The 26,005-nt window shown below is 49.2% G+C and overlaps 1 protein-coding gene across 5 annotated transcripts in view; it reads right to left on the bottom strand.

Moving 5' to 3' along the window:
- Positions 1–26,005, bottom strand: part of NRG2 (neuregulin 2) — a 156,371-nt gene that overhangs the window by 61,404 nt on the left and 68,962 nt on the right. Inside the window, exon 1 of one of the 5 annotated variants that reach the window (XM_038149938.1) lies at positions 23,233–23,426. The exons of the other annotated variants lie outside the window; for them this stretch is intronic. Within the exon in view, the coding sequence (XP_038005866.1) occupies positions 23,233–23,320 (88 nt within the window). The 5' untranslated portion in view covers positions 23,321–23,426. Of the gene's footprint in view, positions 1–23,232; positions 23,427–26,005 lie in introns of those variants that run through there. 5 annotated transcript variants of the gene reach the window in all.

Raw genomic sequence — 26,005 nt, 5'->3', positions numbered from 1 at the left:
ACAGGAGAGCCAGATGTATTTCCAGGCAATTTTTCTAAGTGACAACCACGTCAAGGGTATGTCGTGCTGCAAAAGGGAAGTTTAAACCTGGTAGAGCCGAGACCAACAATAAATACAATTTTTCTACAGATTTTTGCTCACTCCAAGGTCAGATGAAACCCAAGCAACCATTAGATCCCATCCTACACTAGTGGTTGAGCTGTAAAAATTAACCCTGAAACATGCTGGAGCCAGGATTGACAAATGCACACAATTTCCTAACTTGTTTTAAGGGCCACGTTTGACAAAAAGACCTTTGCAGGTGAGGTTTGTCCTCTGATAGCAGTCCTGGCACCCTCTGCCTTCTCACAGAGAGGAGAGGGTTACAAAAGTCTGAAACGCTGGGCTCTAAACTACACGATATGAGTTGTTTGAACATCCACCATAAAAGGACTTACATGTACACACTGCTTTAATTAATTCACTTCTGATTACACTTGATGTAACACTGAAGTACCTTGATGATAACAACACCTCTTTTACTTCTGGTACCTGCAGTATGCCTGCAAGCACCTCAGAGCCTCAACTCAAAACATCATTAATCATCCTCGGGCAGAGTGCCCAAACAGAGTCCAACAATGGAGTGGTGACAAAACCACATCCCACCCACAGAGCATCCTACATAAACAACCCCTCGGCAGCAAAAGGCAGGAGCAGTCAGCCTGGGAAAGGTGCTCCGTGAGCTCTGGAACAGCCAGCAATACCAGCCACAGACGCTGCTTCCCGAGCCATGGGTATGCTCCACACAGACACATCTGGGATCTCTGATGACTGATGTCATGAGCAGATGGGATTTCTCATCTGGCCTCCTCCAAGGGCTGCAGTGTGAGCCACTGGAGGCTGCCCCACACTGCCTGGCACATGGAGGCTGGCAGTGTTTAGGTAGGTGGATCTGGAGACCTGGAAGCACAGGATCTTTCTGTGTCTCTGAGCAGCTGAGGAAGAAGGCAACTGAGCTTGAATTCCCTTGGGCATGAAAAAGGAAGGCTGAAAAATGCTTTCTCACAGGAATGGAAGAGATGCAAGGAGAGTTAAGACCTACAAAACCACGGGTGATCCTTGATGTGCCTCCATCCAAGCCATGGCTTTCCACACAAGGCCCTCACCCGAATGTCCCCAGGTCAGGACACCCCTCCTGTGCCAGAGCAGGGGAAGAGGAAGGTGCACAGGTGATCTCTTGGAAAGGAGCTGTGTTTCTCAGCCAGCCCAAGCCTTTGGTCTCAGGACAACCCTTCCACATTGGTGCTGGGCCTTCCACTGGGCTCTTGTGCTGGGCTGGAGAAGCTGCAGATCCAGTGATGTCTCCATGGGTCTGAGCTCCCAGCTCTCTCCACAGGAACCCTGACACCCAAAGGATGCTCCAGGCACAGTCCTTGAGGCTTCCAAGCCTTGAAGGACAAGATCTGGAGGCATGAAACCTGCCCGAGCCAGGTCTCAAAGGCTGCTGTTCCCTAAGCCCCTTCTGGAGAGGTGTTTCAGATGGGAGTATTTCAACATTCTCTAACATGGAAAATTAGAGAATTCATCTTTCCATGGTATCTGTTTTGCAGCCTCAGCTTGCTCCAAATTCAATCACAAACATTTGCCAAGATGGCAATTCCTAACTGAAAGGAATTTTTCCTGTTTCTGTCATCTCTACTGAAAAGTAAGGACACGTGTTCCTGGCACATCACCATGCAGGTTGGGACACCCGACACGTCTTGGGGGTCAGCACCTTCCCCACTGTGATACATCTCACTTCTTGCCTGATGCAGTCCCGCTGGCTCCACTGTTTTAATCAGAGGTGATGCTTCTTTGCCTTGGGTTTAATTTGGCCTTTATTTGACAAGGAAACAAACCTGAAGCTCAGCAGCAGCAGCTCCCGATCACCTTGACTTTGTTTCAATACTGGTTGCAAATGCCAACCTGTCAAAGAAGGGACCTACTCTGAAGAAAGCTCCCTCCTGCCAGAAGGAATGGAAACATGGGATCTCCTTGAAAAAAACTCACAACACACTAAGTGTTAGTCCTCTTTTTTCCCTGTTTTTATGGAGAGGGCAAAAGACGGTCCCTGCTGTGCACCCAGGCAGGCTGTGGCGTGTGCAGCCGGAACTCTGAGGGGACTCAGCTCCTTAGGCAGGGTCAGAAGGACTCCTCAGAGTCTGTGACCCTCCAACGCCCCTGGAGGTAACAGGGCTGGATTTGAGTGAAGCTGTAGAACAACCCTGTCTTTATTGCATGGGTGGACACAACGTCCACAGACCACACACAGCCCAGAGCCTGCGGGAGAGACCCTTGGTGTGACACTGACACATCCCCCCATGCCAGCCTCGACCCCCAGCGGGTAACTACAGGCTCCAAACCCAGAGGATTAAACATAACATATAAACATAAACATATCTGTAATATGATTTATACTTCAGGCAACTTATGTTTCAGTTTATGCCAAAGCATGGTCAGACATTCTCATGGCAGTCTTTGTAGCCACTGTCTCAGATCTTGGTGTGCTGAGCAGGGGTACATGACAGGTAAACAACAATGACAAATTTAAATTTCCAAGGGGCAGCATTTTGCTGTAAGCACTGTTTGACCTTTTAATTAACAAATAGCTATGTTTCTCCAGGAGCAGTGATCATGGAGTCATGGGATCATAGAGTGGTTTGGGTTGGGAGGGACCTTAAAGCTCATCTCATTCTGCCCCCTGCCATGGGCAGGGGCACCTTTCTCTATCCCAGGCTGCTCCAAGTCCTGTCCAAGCTAGCCTTGGACACCTCCCGGGATGGGGGAGCCACAGCTTCTCTGGACAACCTGTGCTAGGGCCTCTCCACCCTCAGAGGGCAGGGACTCCAAGGTAGGAGCCAGCACTAGACTCTGCGGCTCACTTGGGACATTTACACCTCACCTCCACTGTCTGAGGGGCTACCTGTGCAGTAACTGCAGAGAACAGCAAGGGTTAATAACCCAAAGCCCTCCAAGGACATCGGAGACGTCCTTGCTGCCGTGCCTCTCCCACAGAGGCATGCCTGGAGTCAGAGGCTCATCTCTGCTCCTGGGAGAGGTCCCACTCTGGGAGCTGGAGACGCAGGTGTGACAATGCAGGAGCCACTCCTCCAGGTCCTGGAGGGTGTGCTGAGGACACCCTCAGCTGCCTCACACAGAACAGACACTGGTGGAAAGGACACAGATGACTGGAAGTGTGAAGATGCTGAAAAGTCTGAGATCTGTGGATTTGGGGTTGGAATGAAGCGTGGAAAGCACTTTACTGAAGCCAGAACAAATGCACTATTCCTCCCTACATGTCCCATACCTTCCTAAGACACAAGTTTCTTTTTCTTTACTAAGTTCCTGTAGCCTTCTGTCTCAGGGAGGAGAAGTGACTACAACACCAATCTACAGCACTAATATAATTTTTTTAAATCTATTTAAATTGAGAGTTACAGCAATCTCTATTTTCATGACCATTCCCATCACCAAAGAAAATTGACTGGAAAGTTATAAGCAGGTTTGTTGATTGTGGTTTGCTCTCTATAGGATCCCTCTGCCAACTCAAACCATGGGATCTTAGAGGTCTTTTCCAGCCTTAATGATTCTATGATTCTATGAAAAATTGCCACAAAGCCAGAAATTCCACCCTCCTCTTACAAATCCTGGCTCCACTTATATTTAAGAGCAACTGATAAATTCTTCCTCCTCTGTCTTTCCCACACTTAAAAATCCAGTTATTCTTCTTCCCAGTGAAAGTTTTGAAATTGGTGTATGATTTGGTGCAGAGCCTGAGGCTGAAATCTCAGCTCCATTGAAATCAATGAGCATCTGTCCACTGGGCAGGGATGTCTTCCCAATGCCCAAATTGTTAAGACGACTGGGCTGTGCTTTTGCCACAATACTGGAGGTGCCCATGCACAAACACCCACCTGAAGAGCACAACACCACTAAGGCATGCACATACAAATATCCAATATTAAAATCCAGGGGCTGAAGAGCTTGGATTTGCCAAACCTAGTACTCTATGAACACTAGCTGGTTTGCAAACAATGTAATTGGAGTAGAATTGCTATTGTGTTTGTTTGTTTTGAATATTTTTGGCCAGGAAGTTGTCCTGGAGGTATAGTTGAGCATAAGTGGTCTGGTGGAAAAATGTCATTCATTCTGTTCCTATTAAGACCAAAAACAATAGCCACACAAAGACAGCAGCGACAATTTCTGCTCTTCATGCCTCTAACAATGTGTTTTCAACCCTAAAGGCAACATCTTGTTTGTACCCAATTGATTCTGGGATCATATTTTATATAATCAAATATATCTTTGAACAAAGATATGTTTTATGAAGTGCTCAATTTCCAGATGACCTTGGAAACAGCAATTCATAAAATATAGCTTTATCTCTATCTTCACAATCAGCTAGAAAAATTGCCCACCCATGCTTTGTGGACTGCCAGTCCAGACTCAGCCAACAAAGAAATTACCCCAAGCATCCAAAACTTTAAAATACATTAATCCTTTGTTCCAGTCACTGAGCACTAAGCACAAATTACTTGCCCTAGAACCCTGGTAAAGACCCGGGTGGCATCCATCATCTTTCAATCACCAAAGGAAAGTGATTGAAAAACTCACCCCAGGAGACAAAACAATCTAGGTTAGCAGAAAAAACCCTCATTTCATTAAATGTTTATTATGAAATCTGTACATGAAACCATATATAGACCCCTTACGTCATAGCAAAGCTAAAGGCTAAAAGCTTTCAGATTACAGGGAAGAATTTGCTGATGCAAATGACCATTAGTGGAATGTCATTGGTTCTAGAAAGGGATGAAACAAAAAAACCCTACTGGATGTTTTACAGCTTCATGAATCACAGGACTGTTGCTTTAAAACATAGAGGAGAAGTCCTCAGTTAGAGGGGAGCTGAAATTCCTCTGACAGGGACTGCCTGCACCACCTGGGCTCTCCAAGGATGGGAGGACAGCAGACAGACCATCATGGACTGGTGGGAGCATTGCAGGGAGAAATCCTTTCCTGTGAGGGTGGCAAGGTCGTGGCACAGGGTGCCCAGAGAAGCTGTGGCTGCCCCTGGATCCCTGGAAGTGTCCAAGGCCAGGCTGGATGGGACTTGGAGCAACCTGGGACAGTGGGAGGTGTCCCTGCCTTGGCTGGTGCTTGGAATGAGATGGTCTCCAAGGTTCCTCCCAACCCGAACCATTCTGGGATTCTGTGATGATTCTATGACTCAGGAAAACCTGCAAAAACAGGACCCACTGCATTGTGAGGGTACAGCACAGCCCCAAACACACACACACCAAGTCCTTCAGGTAAATCAGGACATGGGCCGCTGCAGGCAGGAGAACACGTGAGTGAGGTGCCACGTTTGCCGCACAAAGCTGTCCCTCCCTGCCCAGCCCTGAGCCCATCACAGCCAGGTGTGCGAGGGAAGGACAGGGCTGCACTCAGCTCTGTCCTCCTTCCTCAATTCCGTTGTATTCAAACAGAGGGGGTTAACAGACGAGGTGTGAGATCTGAGGTCAGGAAGAGCAGGAACCACAGAACACCTCACTGCAGTGATGCCTTAAGTTTTAGGTTTCATATTTTCCAGATTATGTAGTGCATTTTTCATATTTTCCAGATTCTGTACTGCATTAGTACATAACTCTGAACGTTTATATAAAGTGTTAGCAAGTTCTCCTCACAGTTTAGTCAGACAAAACAATCCTTTTCCAGCCCCAGAACCAAGGACACCATTGCAGCTTCAGGCCCAAAAAGTGTAACCCACAGCGAATTGAGTACAGCAATCTGGGAGGATGGGACTACTAACCTGGAGCTGTAATTGGACAATTAACCCCAATATTTAAATGGACCAAAACTTATAAAAGTGTGAAAACCTGCGACCCGTCCTCCATCTTGGGTGTAGCCACGGCTGGGCTCTTGTACTGCCCAAGGTGCATCCTGTGAAGGGCTTTTAGTAAATCCCTACTTAATTCCTTTAGCGCTGCTTAGCCTCTGTTCCAGGGAGCCTCTCAAGGCATCAGCAGAGGGACTGGCTGCCCCAGCCCACACCAGCCCCATTCCAGCAGAGGATCCACCTCTTTCCCTGCCCCAGCAGACTTCGCTGTGAGAGGTAGCTTTAATGAGTGTTTTCATACATGCTTAACTTCAGCAAGCAGGGAAAAATAAGAGAAACTTGGGCTCAATTACAAGATGTTAATCCAGGGCAGGCAGAGGTCAAGTGAAGGTCAGATGCGACAGCCCAGCTGGCAAAATTTTTTTGCTGTTTCAACTTCCCAGGAAGTTCTGGGCCAGAGAACATCCTGATGTTTCACACACAACCAGGTGAAATGCCACACAAAGCAGGGATTCACAGAAGAAAGCACTTTAATATCTGGATAAATAAATTCAGTGAGAAGCCTCTATTACTAAGGTGGAGATGTTTAATTTTTAACCTATAAAATAATATTCTCTAGCATTCCGTGACAAAAGCCAACCACTTGCAGTCGTAATTACAATATTTTTTCCCATGTCTCTGCCTACTTTGAAAGTTCACCATTGTCTCTGGTGAGAGACAAATCCACCAGAGGGTATTTCCAAAACAGAAAGCCCTGTTTTTATCGGGATCTCCCCACAAGAGACCCCAGGGCTTGCATTTAGAGACTTGTTTGTTCTCTGTAATGTTATATTAGAAAGATTAAAAGTTTTGCTGTTGGTTGAAGAAAGGCTTTAAAGCACTTGGTACCAGAAGTGACCGCAGGTCTGGTTTTCATCCAAACACAGGAAAGAAGCTAAAGATCATCCCTGAGACAGCTTTTCCACGAGCCCAAATCCCACCAAGAGTGGATGGAATTACCACCCCGCACTATGACAGTGTCCCAGTGCCCATTCACCCTGGGTCTGTGCCATTCTGGAGCGCCGGGCACAGCATCTGATCCCTGCCCAGCGGCTGAGCCCGCCATGGAACCCAGGAGAGACCCCGCCGGGCAGAGCTCCCCCAGCCCGGCCGAGGGAGCCAGGGAGAAGGGCCACCCTCGTCCCTGGGCTGCAGGGAAGCAGCAAATCGAGCTGTAAATTCCGACTGGGACTCTGGGCACTGCCCAGTGGAGACACTAACACAGCGTGTCTCCTGCCTTGTCCAGAGTGCGGCTTCCCAGCATTGTTCTGAGCAGCTCCGGACCCCCACTGGAGCACAGCAATGGGTGGCTTCCACTGAAATGTCCCCCAACCAAGCTGATTTACAGCTGCCAGGAGTCTCCAGGATGTCAGCTCTTCCTGATTAATTTTTTTATCCTTATTTTCCCTCGTTTTATATTTGAATATTGCTTATTGCGATATTCTTCAGAACTATTCTCTGGAAAGCCATCCTGGCTAATTTTTGGCTTGTAAATTGCTCATGAGCAGTTTGTGGCTTATGTTTAAAAAAAAAAGAAATCAAGAAACTCTGGCTCATTTTGGTTGGATGAAGAGATTTTGTGGCCTGCATCAATTCTAGCCCCTGACAGCAATGACAGAGCCCTTATTATCACAAACATACAGTTGCAATTTTAAAATTTGCTTCCTGTGACTCTTCGTTAAAATTTAATCAACAGTTTCTGTTTCCACAAACATTTCTCTGGCAGAAAGATCACTTTATAGAATATTCATAGGCAACAAATGAGAAGGAAGGTAAAGCAAATTTGACTTTCTGATGAGAGCCAACCCTTGCTGGCTGTCCAGCTACTTCACGGAGGGATTTGGGGAAGAGGAACATAGGAAGGTGTAATTTTCTAGAAGCCACTGCAGAACACAAGTGACTGAAAACAAAGACCAACAATGCAGCAGCAAAATGTGGGCAAAGAGGAGACAATAGGCAACGTGGTGATGGCCCAAGCAGGGAAATTATTCCGAGTTCAAACTGGACATGGGTTTATTGGCCTGCTTCATGTCCAGCTTTAAGTCACAAACTGGGAAATTTCACCAAACTGGGCAGGAGACTCGGAGCAACACAAACAACTTAAGGTGAAAACCAGAGTTCTGAACAAAAGATGGTTGTTGAGCAAAAAGCTATTAATAGTGCTGGGTTTTATCCCAGAAATGTTGCGTAAAGTGGGACAATTCACATCCCTTCTCTGTGCTTCCATTTCCTCTCTCAAAGATCCCACTTAATATATTTGGGGCAGGGACTGGCTCTTGTTATGACTCTGTGCTGTGAATAGCACAAGGGGAACAATGCTGCAGCCAGGACCTCTGGATGCCACCACAAATGCCATTTTAAGCAGCAGTGACAACAAGCGGAAGGAGTTTGGGATCCAAGGAGGGGACCTGGGAAAAGACAGGGCACAATGCAAGTTTCATCCTGTGTTGTAAGCATGGGTGGTTCTCATCTCCATGCAGGAGTGACAAAGGAAAAGTAAGGAGGCAGTGGAGCTGGACAGGTAAGAAGGGTCTGCACTCAGAGCCTTTGCTAAGCGAAATTCCTGCAGAGCTGCTCCTTCACCTCTGCACTCCCACTGCCCCCCCTTCACCATCTCCCCAAGCCACCCTTGAGCACCTCCATGCAGAGGAATGCGACCACCTAGAGCCCAAAAAGGGATTTACAGGGGCCTGAAAACACTGCAAATCTGATGGAAAGAGTGGGGTCTCCTCTCCTGGAGAACATTTTTGTAGGAAATGCTCAGTCTAAATACCCCATGCATGTGACTGTTTCTGATGAATCTGTAGAAGGTAGAGTGGCGCTGAGGAGCTGCCCTGGAAAAGCCTGGATAGACCTTTGGGTCTACAGAACTAACCTGGTAAGGTCCAAAGGGTTTGGGGGGACAAAAAAAATCATGAGATTACAAGAATAAGCTTGGAAGAACCGCTCAGAAATTGAGCAGATCACATCCCTGCCCCGAGGGGGGGATCTGCAACACCCATCTATCTCACCAGGATCTAGACACACAACCAAGCCTTACTGCACATCCACACTGCATCCCACAGGGTGCCTCAGGACCTGGATGGCTTCTAGGATACAGCTGATCCCAACCTCACAATCTCACCAACAGCCCTTTGGAAACTGCCCTGGCAGAAAGGCTGTCAGTACAGGGCCCTGCCCAGCAGGTGATGGGGAACACAGCCACACTGGCAGCTACTGAGCTACTTTTGCACCTGGGCTCTTCTGGCCCCCAGCTGCAAAAGAGAGGCTCCATCATTCCAAAGATGTAATCCATCTCTCCTTTTGTCCCGTCCTTTACACTACCCTCCTTCCCGCTCTCTTGTCCTTGCCCATGCCAGCTGCCACCAACCATAGGTAAGCAAAATCACTCCTCTTTGTCCTTCCTGTCTCAATCTTGGCGGTGAGGTGGATGAATTTTTTATTTCCTTTGCAAGATCCATTATCTTGAAAACCTTGAATGTCACTTTTAAGCCCCAGTCTTGTCCTCCTTTCATTTCTGGAGATGCTGACTACCTCCGTATCTCACTGAAGAGCTCCCAGCAGCCTTGTCTCCATGAAATCCAGAGGGCCTGAATCACCCTCTCAGGCAGACACCTGAATACTGGTGCTGCTTTCCTTCCTATTTGGGATGCAGCATTGAGATCTCCACTGTCACACACAGCTCAGAGACACTTCAGTGCTGCTTTCAGGCCATGGGGTCACACTTTCCCCCTGGTTACAGGCTCTAGAGAAGCTGAGCTTCCACTCACAGCCCACGAAAGGCGACTGCTGGTCGCCCTCCTGCCCCGCCTGTCCCTGCAGCCGCAGCCCCTCTGCCCAATGGCCAGGCCTGGAACACCATGAGAAGAAAACCATTCTGCTCACCTAGACAATGCTGTTTGGAGTTGCAGGACCCCTGCACACGTACAGAGGAAGAATTCATCCCAGATTTTGTAGTCACAGGACCCCTGCACACGTAGAGGAAGGATCCATCCCAGATCTGCTTTTCTAATGGTGCTTTTCAGCAAGGACCCACACCAGCAATTACCCAGCTCTCACCCTAAGCCAGGGGATCATGGAGATGGAACATCACAGTTGAGCACAGCCTACCCTATTATACTTCTCACCTCATTTTTCAACTTGCGCCCCTCCCTTTGTAATTTGGTGGTAAATAAATGCCTGGACAAAATATCAGCTAATTAACTGGGAGCGTCTTTGTGAGCACGAACAAAAGCTGAATGGACACCTCAGACAGGAGCACAGGCAGCCCTGCCCCGTGAAGGATATTCTGAAAAAACATTCCTAGGTAGCTGACAAGGAACAGATCCCAGTTCATAAGAGCCCTCAGGGGCTCCCTGGATGTGCTGCAGGGTCCCGAGGAGACCTTTCGGAGGTTAACTCTGTGCACTCACCATGGAGGGCAGCAACTGGCACGGCTTTAGCTCCCAAGGCTGCGCTCTCCTTCACTCCCCTGACAATTGGACACACTGCTGTTTATCCTAATCCATTGTTCATGGTCCTCCCCACCCAGTTCTCAGCCCATGTGATGCTCTCCTGTCCTCACCAACTGGAATTAATTTGGGGTGCTAGGGCTCTATCAAGACATTTCACTGAAATCTAAACGTTGGCAAAGAATTACCTGCTGTCATAAGATATTTTGGGATTTTTATCAGACAGAGTAAACACGCAAGTCATCACATTTTTCTGGGGCAGCTGGCTTGTACTTCCCAGCTCCTTGGTGATCCTCTGAATAACCACTCAACTTTGAGAGGGAGATGCTGGTCAGCAAGGGTTGTTTATCAACATAAACTTTATTCCCCCAGAATTCCCCTCTACTGTCGTGTTATGTAAAGCTGATGCTGCTAAAACATTCAGCTGAACTTAGGTCAAGAGAAGATAGCTTTTGAAAGCCTTCCAATGGTTCGTTTGCAATAAATGGCTGAGAAATAAATCATTTCAGCCTGATGAGTCCTCAAGCAGCCAACTCTGTTAGCAGGGCAACTCCAGCAGCGAGGAACAGGGGGAGGCTTCAGTGACACATGGGGACTCGTGACAGGCACAGAAAGCAGCCAGGGAGGACCACCAGGCTGAGGGAGGCTGAGATGTTGGGTCTGACCACGCTCCTTGCTAGACAAGAACCCCACTTCATGCAGCAAGTATCACTTACTGCTTCTGAATACTTCCCAGCAGGGAAGTCTTCTGCATTCTCTCATGGACAGGGCTGCTTTCCTGCCCTGATGCCCAGAGGCACCAAACCCCTGTGTGCATTTTTCCCGAGTTTACCCAGATGACAGCATGCCTGTGCCTCATGTAAATGTCTGCCTTTCTGCCAGCCCTGCTATGCTCTCGCCTTCAGTGGCTGCAGTGACAGCTTCCAGGGGATGCAAATGAAACCAGCCAGGAGCAACCACGGATGTCTGGGCTCCCACTTTTGGCCTCAGAGAGACCTAGGGAATGCCACATTTCCATGACTTTTTGTACTGTCATGGTGTCCCCTCTCCTTTCAGAGACCTCAGGTTTCAATCCTGTGGGGTGCAAGGTGTTTCAGGGTCCCTTCCTGCTCTCCCAAAGGCAAGGGACTTTAATTCACAGCCAGGAGTTGGGACCTTAGCTCAGCAGGCAACGTACCCACAGATCACCTGCAGCTCCCAAAGCATCATTTCCCAGGTGCATCCCAGGGTTGGCATGGTGGGACTGAGACGGTGCTGAAGGACTGGATTTGAGGAAAACACTTCAGGAAGCTTCGTGCTCTGGCATGGATGGGACACAGATGACAGCTGGGTGACCAGTCCAACAGCTCAGTGAGGACCAAAGTTAAACACCCTCCCAGAGGCCCCTCCAGCCAGCTCCAAAGGGCTGCTGGTTCAGGACAGCTCATCGAGATGAGCCCCAGGCTGCTCTGACAGGTTTGGGCTCGGCAGCCACTCTGAGGGCAGTGCTGAGGAAGGGGGAATGTCAGCTCAGGCTGCTCTGCAGCCTCTGCTCAGCCTGGCTCCTCCAGAGGGTACCAGCAGCCCTGAGGCAGGCTCTGCTCTGAAACGCTGCCTCTTTTCTGGGAACACAGAGAGCAGCCACCACTGCCAAGCCCTGGCCTCCTGTGCAGTGCTAACCCCAGGCCAGCTCAGAGCAGAGTGGCCACAGGAGCCCTTGGCTGCCCAGGTCCAGCGCAGCTGCTCCACCAAGCGCAGCAGTCACAAACACCAGTGCTTTCCTGCAGGATAACAGGGTGTAAGGCAGGACTCTGGTGCAGAACAGTTCTTTCCCTTTAAATTCCCACCCTAGGCCAAGCATGTTTTGCAAGAGCCTCCCTGTGCAGACAAGCCCTGAGGCTCCAGTGCAGAAAAACGCTGCTGCTGCTGGGGGAAGCACCCAAACCCTTGTGAGGCAGACCCAGGATTGCAGCGAGGTGGCTGCTCTGCAGGAGGGATGGGACAGGCCCAGAGAAATGAGCTCTCCATCCCCAGAGAAGACACTCAGTGTCTCTTCTGACCTGCAAAAAAGACCAGGAAGAAAAGAAGGGGAAAGGAGGAGAGGAGGGGACAGACAGACACCAGACACGCAGCTCTGCTCACTTGGAAATCTTGAACTGGGCCTCTTCTGCTTCATGAAAATGGTAATATTGAACCACACACCTAGAGATGTGTTTGGGGCATGCCATTAGCTTTGATATTGTGAATGTTTGGGGCCCAGATAGGACACGCCGTCTGTCTCTGTCTTGCCATGACAAAGGGTAAGAGAAATTGGAGAGTCACAGAAAATAAAGCAAGTACAGCACCTGGGGCTTTACGGGAAATACCAGATTATCACAGCTCTGGCAATAAAACCAAAACTGCTGGCAGTGCTTCAGATTACAACTGCTTCTTTCTTGCCTTCTAAGACCCCAAAATGAACAAGACACCTACCTAACCCCACAAGAGAACCAGGGCTGTGACTCACAGAATCTCCCTCAAACAGCGACTCAAAACATTACCAACACAAAAATGTTACAACACATGAAATGAGCAATGGCCCTGCCAACACAAGGCTGCTTCTTAAAATGGCATGGCCTGCCCACATTTTCTAAATATAGGATAGGCAAGGAAACCTCTCCAGAAGTCCTAATAATTAAAAAAACCCAACCAAATACATACTACATGGACAGAGGGGGTTTTGAAAGCTGTTGTCAACTATTTCCATTGCAGTACAATTTCTGCCACTCCAGCTTTCCCTTCTGTCCACCAGCTTCAGGTAGGATGGAAAGGCTTGACCACAAAAAGGAGTAATTCCTGAATTGCAGCTTAGGAAAGTCCCAAGCAACAAGAGCAGCATCACTTCTCATCTGCAGATTCAGGAGGGCAGTCTGGGAGCATGCCAGGAGAAAAGCCAGAAGTATTATCAGAAATAATTAAATCTTTAGGTCTGTGGGAGCCAAGGTCACTTGGCATGGGCAGGTCTGCAGTGCCTACACCATCACCAGCAGGCCAGACCAGCAGCACAGCACCCTCCTCAAGGAACAAGCTGAGAGAGGAGCACTGAAGAGCCAGAAACTTGCCAGAAGGGCTCTGTGCTGGGGCTACCAAGCCCCAAGTTGTGCTGTGCCTTTGCTGCTGCTGCTCTGCCAGCCCTGGTATCCAACAGAGAAACCCCCTCAGGACATGTTCCTGTAGCAGTGCCCCTTCTCCTGTTTCCCACAACAGAGAGCCAGGATTTCTGCCCACAGGAGCATTTTTCACTTGACAGCTTTTCTTTGGTTACCAACAAACCTTTTTACCCTCTTGGCTGGAAGTGCACAACCGTGAATCAGGAAAGCTGAGTCAGACCCTCAGCCTCGGTGGCTGCTGCAGAGCTGCCTGAGTGCCACCACAGCATGGGGGTGGCACTGCCCTTCTCCCCCAGCCTCCCACAAGAAACCCCAGTGCTCATTTCACCATCATCTGCAACCATTCCTCCAGATTTTAGCATTTTCATATTTGCCAAGATATTTGATAGGACAAAGGGAAATAGATTTAAAATGGAAAAAAAGTAGGTTTACATTGGATGTTAGGAAGAAAATCATCCCTGTGAGGATGGGGAGGCCCTGGCACAGGTTGCTCAAAGAAGCTGTGGCTGCCCCATCCCTGGAAGTGTCCAAGGCCAGGTTAGACAGGGCTTGGAGCACCCCAGGATAGTGGAAGGTGTCCCTGCCCATGGCAGGGGATGGGATGAGGAGAGTTTTAAGGTCCCTTCCAACCCAAACCAGTCCGTGATTCTAAGATTCTATGATCCAAGGTGACTCTCCTGAAATTCATCCACGTTTCTTCATGGATCTCAAACCTTGAAACCCAAGACTTTCCCTGGATCCACATGCATCTATTTCTGACAGCAGAGAGCTTTCCTTATTCCTACATGGTCTCACTGGCCCTGCTGGACAGAAAGAGGGGGAGTCAGAATTCATCAGGGTGGGCAGTGGGAAGGACATCCAGGAACAGGCAGTGCATGCTGCCTCTCATCTTTCTGAGATTATCTTTTTAGGTTAAAAGGTTCAGATTCTGGATAAAGAGTTTTTGGACCTGAAAGAACTGGGAGAGGTAACCCAGGACTGAGTTGGAAACATTCTTTCAAGCAGAGAAGCAGCATGATCATTATCATACACACGCTGCTTTTGGTACCAAGTCGTCATTTCATGAAAGATCCAGGGTAATTTTAGCTTTGGGCTGACTCGTTTTTGCTTGGTCATATAACTGGCATCTCTGCAATGTCAGGATCTCTCCTGAGATGCAAGTTTTAGCTGTGTTTGTTACCCCACAGCTATCCAGAGAGTTTATTTTAGCATTCATTAAACGTGCCTCTCACGCAGCCTCTCAGCACAAATACAGAAACCTAATCTCATTTATTGACAAATGTGAAGCAAAATATACTTCCATGCCAAGAAGTTCATCGCATTCTTTGTCCTTGCCCTTCAGGCAGAAGCCTGAATGAGCAGATGAAACACGAAAGATCTCTACAAGGGAAACGAACTGTGCCTGGGGCAGTGATCAGGGGACTCCTGGCCTGGGAAAGACATCCTGCCCTGCTCCAGCCCCTCCACCCCTCGATCCTGTGAGCAAGGGACCTGTTAGTCAGGCTCTCTGCATCCAAACCACTTTAACACTCAGCCCTTTTCAGGCGTCAAATTCATGTCACAAGCCCCACAGCTCGTTCTGCTCATGGCAGAAGGCAGAGCCAGTGCTGGGGTCTGCTGTGACGTGGAGCTGGAGCTGCTGTGCCTATCCATGATGGCACCACGGAGCAGGGCAGGCTGAGGAAGCCCTGCCTGGCACTGCCAGCTGTCTCCCCAAAAAGGAGCAATGTACCCCCAGCTGTGGGCTCTGGGGTGTCTCCCAAGCCTTTTTCCTCACCAGAATTCCTCTTGCCTCCAAGCTCTGCAATGGAAGTCGGGCAGGTGAGATTTTTTTTGCTTTGCAGTGCAGCTGAGGTTTCTCTCCTGCAGAGAGCAGCAGGTTTGCACAGGCTCAGCTGAAGCTGGTTACCCTGTGTGCACAAGGACTGTGCTAGCAGCTGAAAGAGCCTCATTCCCTCCCTCCACCGGGCCCAAACTCCACATTCCTCTCTGCCAGCCCTGCCCCGCTCCCCTGAGCTGGGAAACGGGCACAGGACACAGGCACCTGAGCAGCCATGCAGGGCAGGCAGGGGGGATGTGGCCAGATTCAGGGGGGCACCTTTGCCTCCCTTCCCTGGCCTGTTGTCTCCCAGGAGCATCCATTCCCTGTTCCTTGCTGGCACCTGAGCTCCTTGGCTGATCTGCCTCCTCACAGCTGGAGTGTGGCCAACACCAGGGCTCTGAGGAGACTCCACAAACCCACACCTGCCCTGCTGCTGGAATAACACCAGCCTGCCCCCAGAGCAAGGAGATTTCTCTCCAGGAGCACTTGGGTGAAGCCAATGGGTGGGGAAGAGCAGGGACCAAAGAGCTCTTTTGGTGTGCTTTGAACCAGAGATGGAGATGCTGAGCATGGGAGTTTTGTCAGTGGAGGAAGAGATGTACAAGAGACACAGAAGGAGCATCAGGGTCAGTACAGGCTCTGCCAGAGTAGTGTGCTAGCCAAAATTGCATCTCCACACCCCCAGAGGGCTGGAGCACATCAGGAACCAGGGAATTCTTGCAAAACCCTATGGACTTCAAAGTGGAAGAAAAAACTCATGTGAGCACAAACATATGTACACATGCACACACACAGAGTTTTGGAGGGGAATAAAGTCCCAGCCTTCAAATCAACAACTGTTGAAAGCCAGAGGGTTGGATGCTCAGCTGGTACATATCACACATCCACCAAAAATGCCAGAGGAGATAGGTCAGAGAAACATCTGCTGAGAACCTGCTGGATGGATATCAACCTGATTTTAGCCTCAAATTAAGCAAAAGTGCAAATTCTGACACCAAAAAGGAGTTTCTCTGAAGGCCTTCCAAACATCGGTCAATGATGTGGGAAATCTGGTTCAAATTTTTGGGGTGTCTTTTTTTAAAAAAATAAACCAGCTAAACACTAAAGCACCTGACTGTAGTGTAGACCTAGGGTAAAGAACACATTTTCTGTCCCTCTCACACATTTGTAGCTGTCTTTCTTTTTCTGATCTGCCAGCCAAATATCAGACTTGGAAAGTAAATGTGGTTCCCTTCTCCTCCTCATCCTCACCATGGATGAAAATTTTATCAAGAAAAACTGGGCTCTGGCTTCTATTTGTAGTCAAGAATCTAAGGGGATAGTAGGGATGAAGGATACTGTAGAAGAGCTCCAGGACCACCAGACTCCTCAGAAGTTTGACCACACCATTGCTGCAGGAAGACAGCCTTGTGTGGTTATTGATCTCCTCTGCAAAGCACCTCTCCCTCCTATTGAGGAGCTCTTGCCTTCCAGACACGCCTGAACTAAAATCCATTATAAGAACTGATGACTGAGTCTGCCAAGCCTAATTACCAGAGTTATTAATTACCTAAAATGTTTAATTTTTACCATTATCTCTTGTATTTGTTGTTACAATTTGAAACATCTCAAAAATGCAAGAACGGAGCGCTGCCCTTGTTGAAAAGGAGACCATCCCAGGTCACATTGGTTCAAACACCGCTTGTTGCCTGGGCACAGCACCAGAGCCAGGAGCAGAACCCAGCCTGGAGGCCACACACACCTCTCCTTGCCTTGACACTCCCATGGGATGTGGAGGGAACTGGCAGTTTTGCCCCAGTCAGTCCCCTGTGGGTCCAGGGAGAGCTTCCCCCTTGGGCAGAGTCCCCTTCCCCAGCCATGTGACTTTGTTGTCTGCCCCAGACAGGAGGTCAGCACAGCAGGTGATGCATGTCCGAGCTCCAGCCCTGCTGGAGAGGCCTTCGCCCTCCCAAAGTGCCTTCCCTGCCAGCACGTCCCTGACCAGCCCCAGGACAGCACACACTGACAGGAGCCAGGGCAAGGAGCTCCGCACAGCCCCAGGGGGGTCTGGCTGAGCCAGGAGTGCTGGGAGGCTCCGAGTGCTCTCATCCTCAGTGACACAGGCGCAGCTTTCCCAAAGGAAAGCTCCAGGTTATCTCACAGCCTCTGCTCTGAACGCTGCTTCTAGCACAAACATCCAGCCTTTACTGGGATTTCAGTCTTGTGACTTCTCAGCCAAAGGAAACAGCCTGGATTTAGGATCCTAGGCATGAGCATCTCTCAAGCTTATCTTGAACTTGATTTCTTCAAGTTCTCTTCAAGAGACACAGTGTTTTTTAATGGAGCTTTGCTGCCAGAAGGAAACAAGCACAGCCAAGCAGGAGGTGTGTTACCCAAAGTTCCACTCAGTGCATATTCCAAGAGCTGTAACAGAACTCTCAGGCACAGGAAAAAGCACAGGGTCATACAACCCCCAGGCTGAACATCCCCCCTCATGCACCTGAAAGCACTCATTGGAATCTGAGGCAAAAGGAGAAGGGGTCAGAGGAACAGGAGGCTCTTCTACCCCCATTTCACTGCCTCAGGAGTTATGCCACAGCACAGCCTGCCACAGTCTCATCCCACCTTCTCCCAGGAGTTTTCAGCTGCAGTTCCATTGGAGCTCAGCCTGAGCCAAGCCTTGGGCTCAGGGCACCACTCAGAGCAGGACTCTGGCAGGGCAGAGGCAGGAGGAAGGATGTCAGAGCCAGGCTGCTCGTGGCAGCACAGCTTTCCTTCAGCCAGGTTGCAGCTGGAGCCCATCACGTTAATGAGGCAGGAGAATGAGCTGAGCACATGACCTCCAAGGTCGGCAGCCAGGCTGTGCTCAGCCCTTCTCCAGATGTTCCTCCTCTTTCCAGAGACTGCCTTTCCCAGGTTACTTACACCTCCAAAAAGGGATTGAAAATGGAATGCCCAGGGCTCTGACTCACCAGCTTTTGGATCCATAGTGGGATTACTTACTAATGTACTGTTCTGCTGCATCCTGCCCCTCTGCCAGGCATTCCCAGCCCTGTAGTCTGCCTGAGTGGAGAGATGGATTATCCCTCAACCCTGCTGGGTCCCTCTCCTGTAACTCCTGTTTGTATTAACACCAGAGACTACGAGCCATGGACAGCAGAGGAACACGGCTGCATGCTCTGTTCAATCCCTCCTTCAGCAGGGCTCCAGGGAAGACCAGAAAGGAGCTGGGATTTACCTCTTCCTTTACCCCAGCATGAATCACTGGAGCTTGTGAGTCAGACCCCCTCCATTCCCAAAGCTGAGCAAGTCCCTGCACGTTCCACAATGCGTGGTAACTGTCCCCATCTGTGCTCTGAGCCACATGGAGCACCAGCCCATGGACTGAGCCCATGGAAACACACATGTGGACAGATTCTGGAGCACAGCTGACATCTGGTACCTTGTGTGCCTGGGTGTTTATAGAAAACAGAACTGCTACTGTAGGATATCCGCCATGGGTTTTTCCTCTTGTAAACAAACCTTTTTGGCTAATATTTCTACCAGCTCCTCAGAACTGAAGTCTTTCTTGAGAAAGAAAACTGAGAACAAATCAGGAGTGTGTTCACTCTGCAGGGTGGACACAGCCCACACAGAGGTGCCTTGGCTGGCTATGAAGGAGCTGCTGTGCCTGTGCTGCTGTTGAGTATCTCTGAGGCTGCACTCAGCATCTGCAGGGGGGTTCCACATTCCCCATCCTCCCTCCCCCAACCCTGTGGTAACGTGGCAGCACTCTAAAGCACCCGGGCTCATGGACCTGGGCAATGTGCACCTGCTTCTGCTACAGTCCCACTGCTGGCTCGTGCCCAGGGGACACCTTCCCCTTCAAGCTTTGGGAGTTTCAATTGCAATACCCTTCTGCACAACCTTTCTACCAATTCCTGACTCATCTGGGAGCTGAGGTCAAGCCAGTTCCTACTGAAACATGAGATACTCTCTGCAGAGACTCTTCACCTGCTCTCTGAGTAGTTTTCCAGCATTAGCAATTGCCATGGGCAGTTCAAGAGAAAGCACAGTGCCTGTGCTGCCAGCTTATTAGCTCTGATAAAAAACAAAAAGCTGAAGCACACGCAGTATTTTCCTCAACACCAAATAAAAATAAGAGAAAATGCCTGGAATTGCTGGGGAATTTAACCAACCAAATGCTTTACATTTCTCTGGTCTTTTCTCCCCAGGTGACCTCACGAAAGTACAGATGAAATGCAGACCCTTTTCAACCCATTTATCTCGCTAGCAAGGCTTCCTCCAGCCCTTTTTTCTTCTCATCCCAATCCCCTGCCACAGCTCTGGCTCTGCTCAGCTCTGCAGTGAACATTGGCATGGGTCTTGGTCCGTTTGTCCCACCTCCCCAAAGTCTACCCCAAATCTTTCAGAATGTGCCAGGGCAGCTGCTTTTACACTCATGTTCTTGTCTCAATGTCATGACTTTGATTGCCCCATGCCATGCACAGTACATGATAAAATACATCTCCTCTTGCAGCGAGGGACTTCTCTCCCAGACGTGAACTTTGTGGGAGCATTTCATATTAATTTGTAGGTCTGTTCCTACATCCCACAGCTCACATAGTCCCTGCAGCGTGTGCCTTCCACGTGTGCTGGGTGGGACACAAGCCGTCTATTTTTCAATGCGTGCCACAGACGTCTAAAAAGAGGGATCCTGATGGTCTGTTTTCATAGGTGGACACCATCTCCCTCTGGAGGCCTTCACAGGCTCTTCCACTGGCTAAAGCTGTAGCCAAGGCATTCACTTAGGACAGCTGCATTGCTAGAGGCATGAAAATGTGAGTTTAGGTTAAAGATAGTCCTTGTCCTCAGAACAAAGCTAGCCCTTCACATGAGATCAGCAATCCTCTTTTACACATTCACAGAAGCCAAAACAATTGTGTTAAAAGCCACAGTGGAAGACAAATCCTCTCTTCCCCTGAGCTTTAGAGACCTCATGGGAAATCTAGCACACCCCATGGCACAAGGATGCTCTTTCTTGAAACTACGGTTTCAGCACTCTCTTCCTTCCAGAGGTTGTTCTGCTGCTCTGGTTCACTGGCAGTGAAGAGCTTTACCTGGGGCAATTCCCCCAGAGCAGCTGGCAGGGCTGGGACATCAGCTCTGGAAGTCCAGGGGAGTCTTGGCCATGCCAGAGCTGTTCTGGGGCTCTACAGAGCACACCCCAAAGGGGTGTCACAGTGTAATTTTCCATGCAGACTCCTAAGTGCACAAGGGTAGATCAAGACTATCAGAATGTCAGAGGGATCAAAGTCTGACCCTCAGCAGAGGCTGCTCAGGGATGCAGTGTGAAGGATGAAGGCTTTGCACGCTGCCATCATTCCCTCACTTTCCCCTGCACAGACAATCAAATGAGTGTTCCTGTCCTGATATCTGTAGAGACTGCATGAGATTTGTGTAGATGCCTCTTCTGCCTCCTGGTTTCAGCAGGGTCAGCACGTCCCATTTGCAGGGAAATTCTACAGCCTAGGAAAACAGAACACAAATCCCCCTGACGGTGCCCAGCCAGGGTCCTGGTGTGTGCCAGGGCTGGGTTTTTGCATCAGCCTGGGCATGCTGGAGAGCAGTCTGGGGTCCAGCCTCAGGCTGAAGAAATGGTCCACAGGATGATCTGCTGCCCAGAGTGAGGGTCTGTGTGCCTGGACTGGGACCTCCACTCAGAAGTGGTTGGAGGAGGAACTCCTCACTCCTAAAGGTTCTTTTGGGGAGCCATTGCTTGGGTGTCCCTTAGACCACATAGCAAAGGTGACCCATGATGTGAAAAGGTGATCTCAGGTTCCATTGGACCCAACCAGCCCAACCCCAAGTGGGGTTTGATTCAGGGACACCACGGACAACCAAGTGTCTTCTTCTAATGGACCCACAGAGCAAAGAGAGGGCAGCAACACAGGGCAAATGAGCAACCTGGATCTAAACAATCCACTCAACAATCCATGCAAACGAAAGGATGCTGTGCAACCCAAATACAGAACCTTTAAATTCTCTGCTTAAGATACAGACAGGATAATAGAATCATAGACTCATAGAATCATTTAGGTTGGAAAATACCTCTAAGATCAACAAGTCCAACCTTTGACTAATCACCACCTTTTCAACCAGACCAGAGCACTGAGTGCCACATCCAGTGCTTTCTTGAACACCTCCAGGGATGGTGACTCCACCACCTGATCAATGCAATCATCCCCAGTTCTACTCTGGATCCATTAGTAGGGAGAAGGGGGGTTTGCACTCTGACCAAGGTGCCAGTTGTGGGATTTATATGTGATGAAACAGCTGACAATGCATCTCAGCAGAAGACTTGGTTGTCAGTGGGAGTAACGACAGGTAAAGGGTCTTTCCTTTTTCTCTCCAGGGCAGTGAACTACCACAGGGCTTTGATGTGGTACTACAGAACTGAGCCTTGCTCACACCTGGCCCTTCTCAAAGCAGGTGGCTGCTCCCGGGGCAGTCCCAGTGTGCCCCATGTCCCCGTTGTGCCCGAGCCAGTGTCTCCCAGTGCACCAGCCCCTCCTGCTCCCAGCAAAGGAGATGCCCACGATGCAGGTACTGCCCTGTGCCCTCTGTATTTCGGAGGCAGGGGCAGGGTGATGCTGGTGATAGCTTGAGACAGCCCCCAACCTCTGCACCCTCCTGAGCTCCCAGGGCAGAGCCTGTCATCTCCAAGCAGCTGTTACTTCTCCCTGGTAATTCCAAGCTCCTTGTCTTGAAGCTTTCCCAAAAGCCTCCTCCCAGATCCCACAGCAACATCAGCTCTGTTCCGATGTCACCAGCACCCACTGCCACCCCAGCAGCTTGGGGCAGAGCTGGTGGAGGAGCCCCTGCTCGGGGCACAGCAGGGTCTCCATGCCCAGGGTAAAGGGATGAAAAAGGGAAGGGGCAAATCCTGCCACCAGTGGTGGCAGTGCAAAGGCAGAACAAACCTGCTCAGGTCAAGAGCGGTCACTCATGTCACCGCAGCAGCACAAGAGCAGAACTGCAGCCAGGCAAGCGAGGAGCTGAACTGACAGGCTCAGGACAGGACCTGGGCCAGCTTTTAGCCTCTCTTAACACTGATAAAACACAAAGCCTGACACGGTTGCTGCTCTCTCCAAATGCATTGCCAGATAAACCACAGATAAGAAACAGCCCAGGATAATCCCTCCCTGATACCATGAGAGAGAAAGGAATTACACTGGGCTGCATTACCACCAAACCTTCTGTATCTTTCCAAGACAGTTCTTGCGCTACCCATGTACTCAGGAATCAAACTGTATCCATTAAAACGTTTAATCCTGGCAATATCATAAATATTGCCTTACCCAGTCAGCAAGGAGCAGTCAGATCTCTGAAGAACAGCCTGATTTCAGGAATATCAGCATATCAGCAGAGCCCACATGTCTTTCACTACAGGTCATTGCAGTTACCTCAAAAACCAAGGCTATAACTAAAATTTGATCTGTGAGAACTGGTCTGTCTCAAGGAACAGTACCTGTGATCCTCCAAAATTAAAACTTTTGATATTTACCTCAGGAAAAAGCAATAAAATAACCAACTAAACAGCAAATCACCACACAGCAGAACCCCCAGAGAATCAGCATAAACCCCCTCACTTCCCCTATCACCATGACAGGAGCTGAGTGCTGCTGTTCATGAAAGAGCATAGTGCCCTGAAGTGCTGGGGCTTTAGGTATTTAAAAAAAAAAAAAAAAAAAAAAAAAAAAAAAGAGGGAAAGAAGAAAAAGAGAGAAGATGAAGAAGAAAGCAGACCTGTAACAAAAGCAGAGCTATAACCGCATGAAATATGAATGAGATGCAGAGATTTGCACACTCGCCTGGCAAACAGTCCCTGGCATTTGCACCCTCATGCAACCCACAAGTACTTTCCTGCTGGCTTGTCTCTTCTTCCTTTAAGTAAAATTTGTTAAAAATGGGAAGTACCTTTTCCTGGGTCAGGTTCTCTTTCCCCCTTTTTCCCTTCTTTGTTCTTTTTGCTCTTTCCTTTCCCTTTTTTCTTGCTCTCGGACATTCTGCACAAGTGTTTACAGTCTCAGGAAAAGACAGTCCACACCAGATCTATATGCCCCACGACTGCTACTCCAAATGTTACTTGCCAGCTGCAACTTCCGACTGTTCTTATATTGTTTCTGACACAGACAACACCCACCACTGGGTGGAGAAGCAAAACTTTAACCGTTTGCTCACTGCTCCCAGTTGGCTGAAGAGATGCCCTGGGTTGCAGTGGGAGGGTGAGGGAAGGAGGGCTACGGGACAGGAGAAGCTCACCCAGGAGTGTCTTGGACACATGAAGTCCAGAGGTGGTTTTCCACTTGCTGGTTCTGTCTCTGACTGAAAGTAAAGTTCTGAACAGCTTCTGAGCATCACAGAAATGAGTGTCTTGGGCAGTTGCTGAGGTTCAGACAGTGATATGAGAGAGGCAGTGGAGTCTAAAGAGAAGGGCAGAGGTTTGCCAACCATTTTCATTTTGCTTTCATCCTGCAGAGGGGTTAAGTTGGCCTTTCTCTTCCTATTGTTGTTCCCACCATAAATCAGAGTGACTTCACCTGCCCTTGCACCCAGCTCTTTGCTGTCCCAGAAAGTCTTTCCAAAAGTTAGGAATAGCTGGAGAGCCCTTACCTGCACTTCTTGTCTCTGTCCTCTATCTCTTGGAGCTCTAGGTGGTTGGTTAAGCCCACATCTCACCTGCTTGGGGATTAATCAGGCCCTTTCCACAGTCCAACAGGTGATGAGTGACTCAGCCCGGTCCCCTTCTGCCGGGCTGCCCATGCTGACATCGCCTCAAAAGTCCATCAGGATCCCCAGCTGGAAAGCCCCAGAGAAGTGCCAAATCATTCCCAGAAGCAGCTAAGGGCTTCAAAGGCCCAAAGGGGCCAGAAGTTACAGGGCACTGGGTAGCACATTTGATCCAGTTACCCACGAATCAAATCCAGTTCCGCACTGGTGAGCAAAGCGTGTCCTCCAGAGACGCGCTCCCGCCTGGTGTGTGGACATCAAGAAATGAACGAGGTATCAGCCCCCTTGGGATCCTCTCCCAGTGGTTAATCACCCTCATTGTTAACAATGTCTGCCTGCTCTGAAGTGAAATATCTGGCTTCACTGTCCAGCCATTGTTTCTTACTCTTGTTTTCTCCTCTAGATTAAAAAGCCCTTCAGCAACTGGTATTTTCTCCCATGGAAGTACTCACACTCTGTAATCAAGTTATCCCTCAATTTTCTTTTTTGATAAGCTAAACAGATCAAGTTTGGTTGGTTTTTTTTTTTTCCATTCCTTGCTGTATGGCATTTTCTCCAGCTCAGGATCATATCTGTGGCTATCCCATTTTGCAATATCCTCCTTAAGCTAAGAACACAAAAACCAGGCGCTATTCCATTGTCTCTTGTGGACAGAGGAAAATACAGAGGCAAAATCCCTACTGCCACCCATTCCCAGCCTTTTAACTCCCAAGAGCTGCTTTCAGGCACTGGGCTTCACATGGAAAATCTGTGTTTCTACTGCAGGTCTTATCAAGTCCCTGCTCTGCCAGACGGAGTCACCAAGAGGAATTATTTTGCTTTTCTACAGCCTCAGTCTCTGTGGTGAAGCTTCATTTTGTTTTCAATGGGCCAGTGTGCCAAGCCACACCAAGTACCCACTCTAGCTTCTTTTTCCCCACTGACCCTTGAAACCCCAGCAGTCTCTGTCTCTTGCTGATTTTATGAGCATTTTCACCTCAGGCTGCTGGTGACAATGATCTCACAGAAATACCTCATGGAGCAGTGACCTCCTGCCAGCACTGGCTTTGTTGAACACTCCTTCACCTGTATGTGAGGCACAAAGGAGACCTTCCAACACTCCCCTCTGCAGCTAGAGCAGAGGACATCATCCCACTGAGCACTGGGGCACAGCCTAAGGAGAAGCTGAGATGTGAACACCAGACAGCACCTGAGCAAACCTGCTCTGAACTGTGACATTAAAGCTCCCAAGTTGGCTGATTTGGAATTGGAGCCTAATATACATTGCTTTAACCTAGAACCATAGAATGGTTGTGGTTGGAAAGGTCCTTGAAGTTCATGTCATTCCACCCCTGTCATGGGCAGGGACACCTTCCATGAGACCAGGTTGCATCAAGCCGCATCCAACCTGGCCTTGAGCACTTCCAGGGATGGAAGCACCACAGCTCCTCTGGGAAACCTGGGCCAGAGCCTCCCCACCCTCACAAGAAAGAATTTCTTCCTAATATCTAATCTAAACCTACCCTGTTTCAGCTTTTAAGGCCATTCCCCTTTTCCTCTCACTCTCTGCCCTAGTGAAAAGTCCCTCCCCAGCTCTCCTGTAAGCACCTTTAGACACCTGAAGGTTGCTATAAGGTCTCCCTGAAGCCTTCTCTTCTCCAGACCCTCCATGTTTCCTTGTCACAGGACAGCAGTTGTCCATCACACTTTCTTTTCCAAAAGCAAGGTAATAGTGGTTACTGAGCAGTTAGTGTCTTCTGGGTCATTATAAAGGATGATTGCCACATGGTTATTCCACTCTTTGCCTCATTACCGTATTTCTCTTAGCTAATATGTTTGTAACGCCCTGTAATTCTGTACTTGAGCTCTACTTGATAGGTGATTTCCCTCCAGATGTCTTCATCCTTGTTGTCTACACAACATAATTCCAGATGTACATGGATTGCTACCTATGTTTCTCTTTAGTAAATTTGTTGATCTT

This window comes from Motacilla alba, chromosome 13 (assembly GCF_015832195.1).
Source record: "Motacilla alba alba isolate MOTALB_02 chromosome 13, Motacilla_alba_V1.0_pri, whole genome shotgun sequence".
In the NCBI taxonomy this organism is placed as follows: Eukaryota; Metazoa; Chordata; class Aves; order Passeriformes; family Motacillidae; genus Motacilla; species Motacilla alba.
The sequence above is the reverse complement of the archived record's forward strand: the minus strand, read 5'-3'. Positions and strand labels throughout refer to the sequence as shown.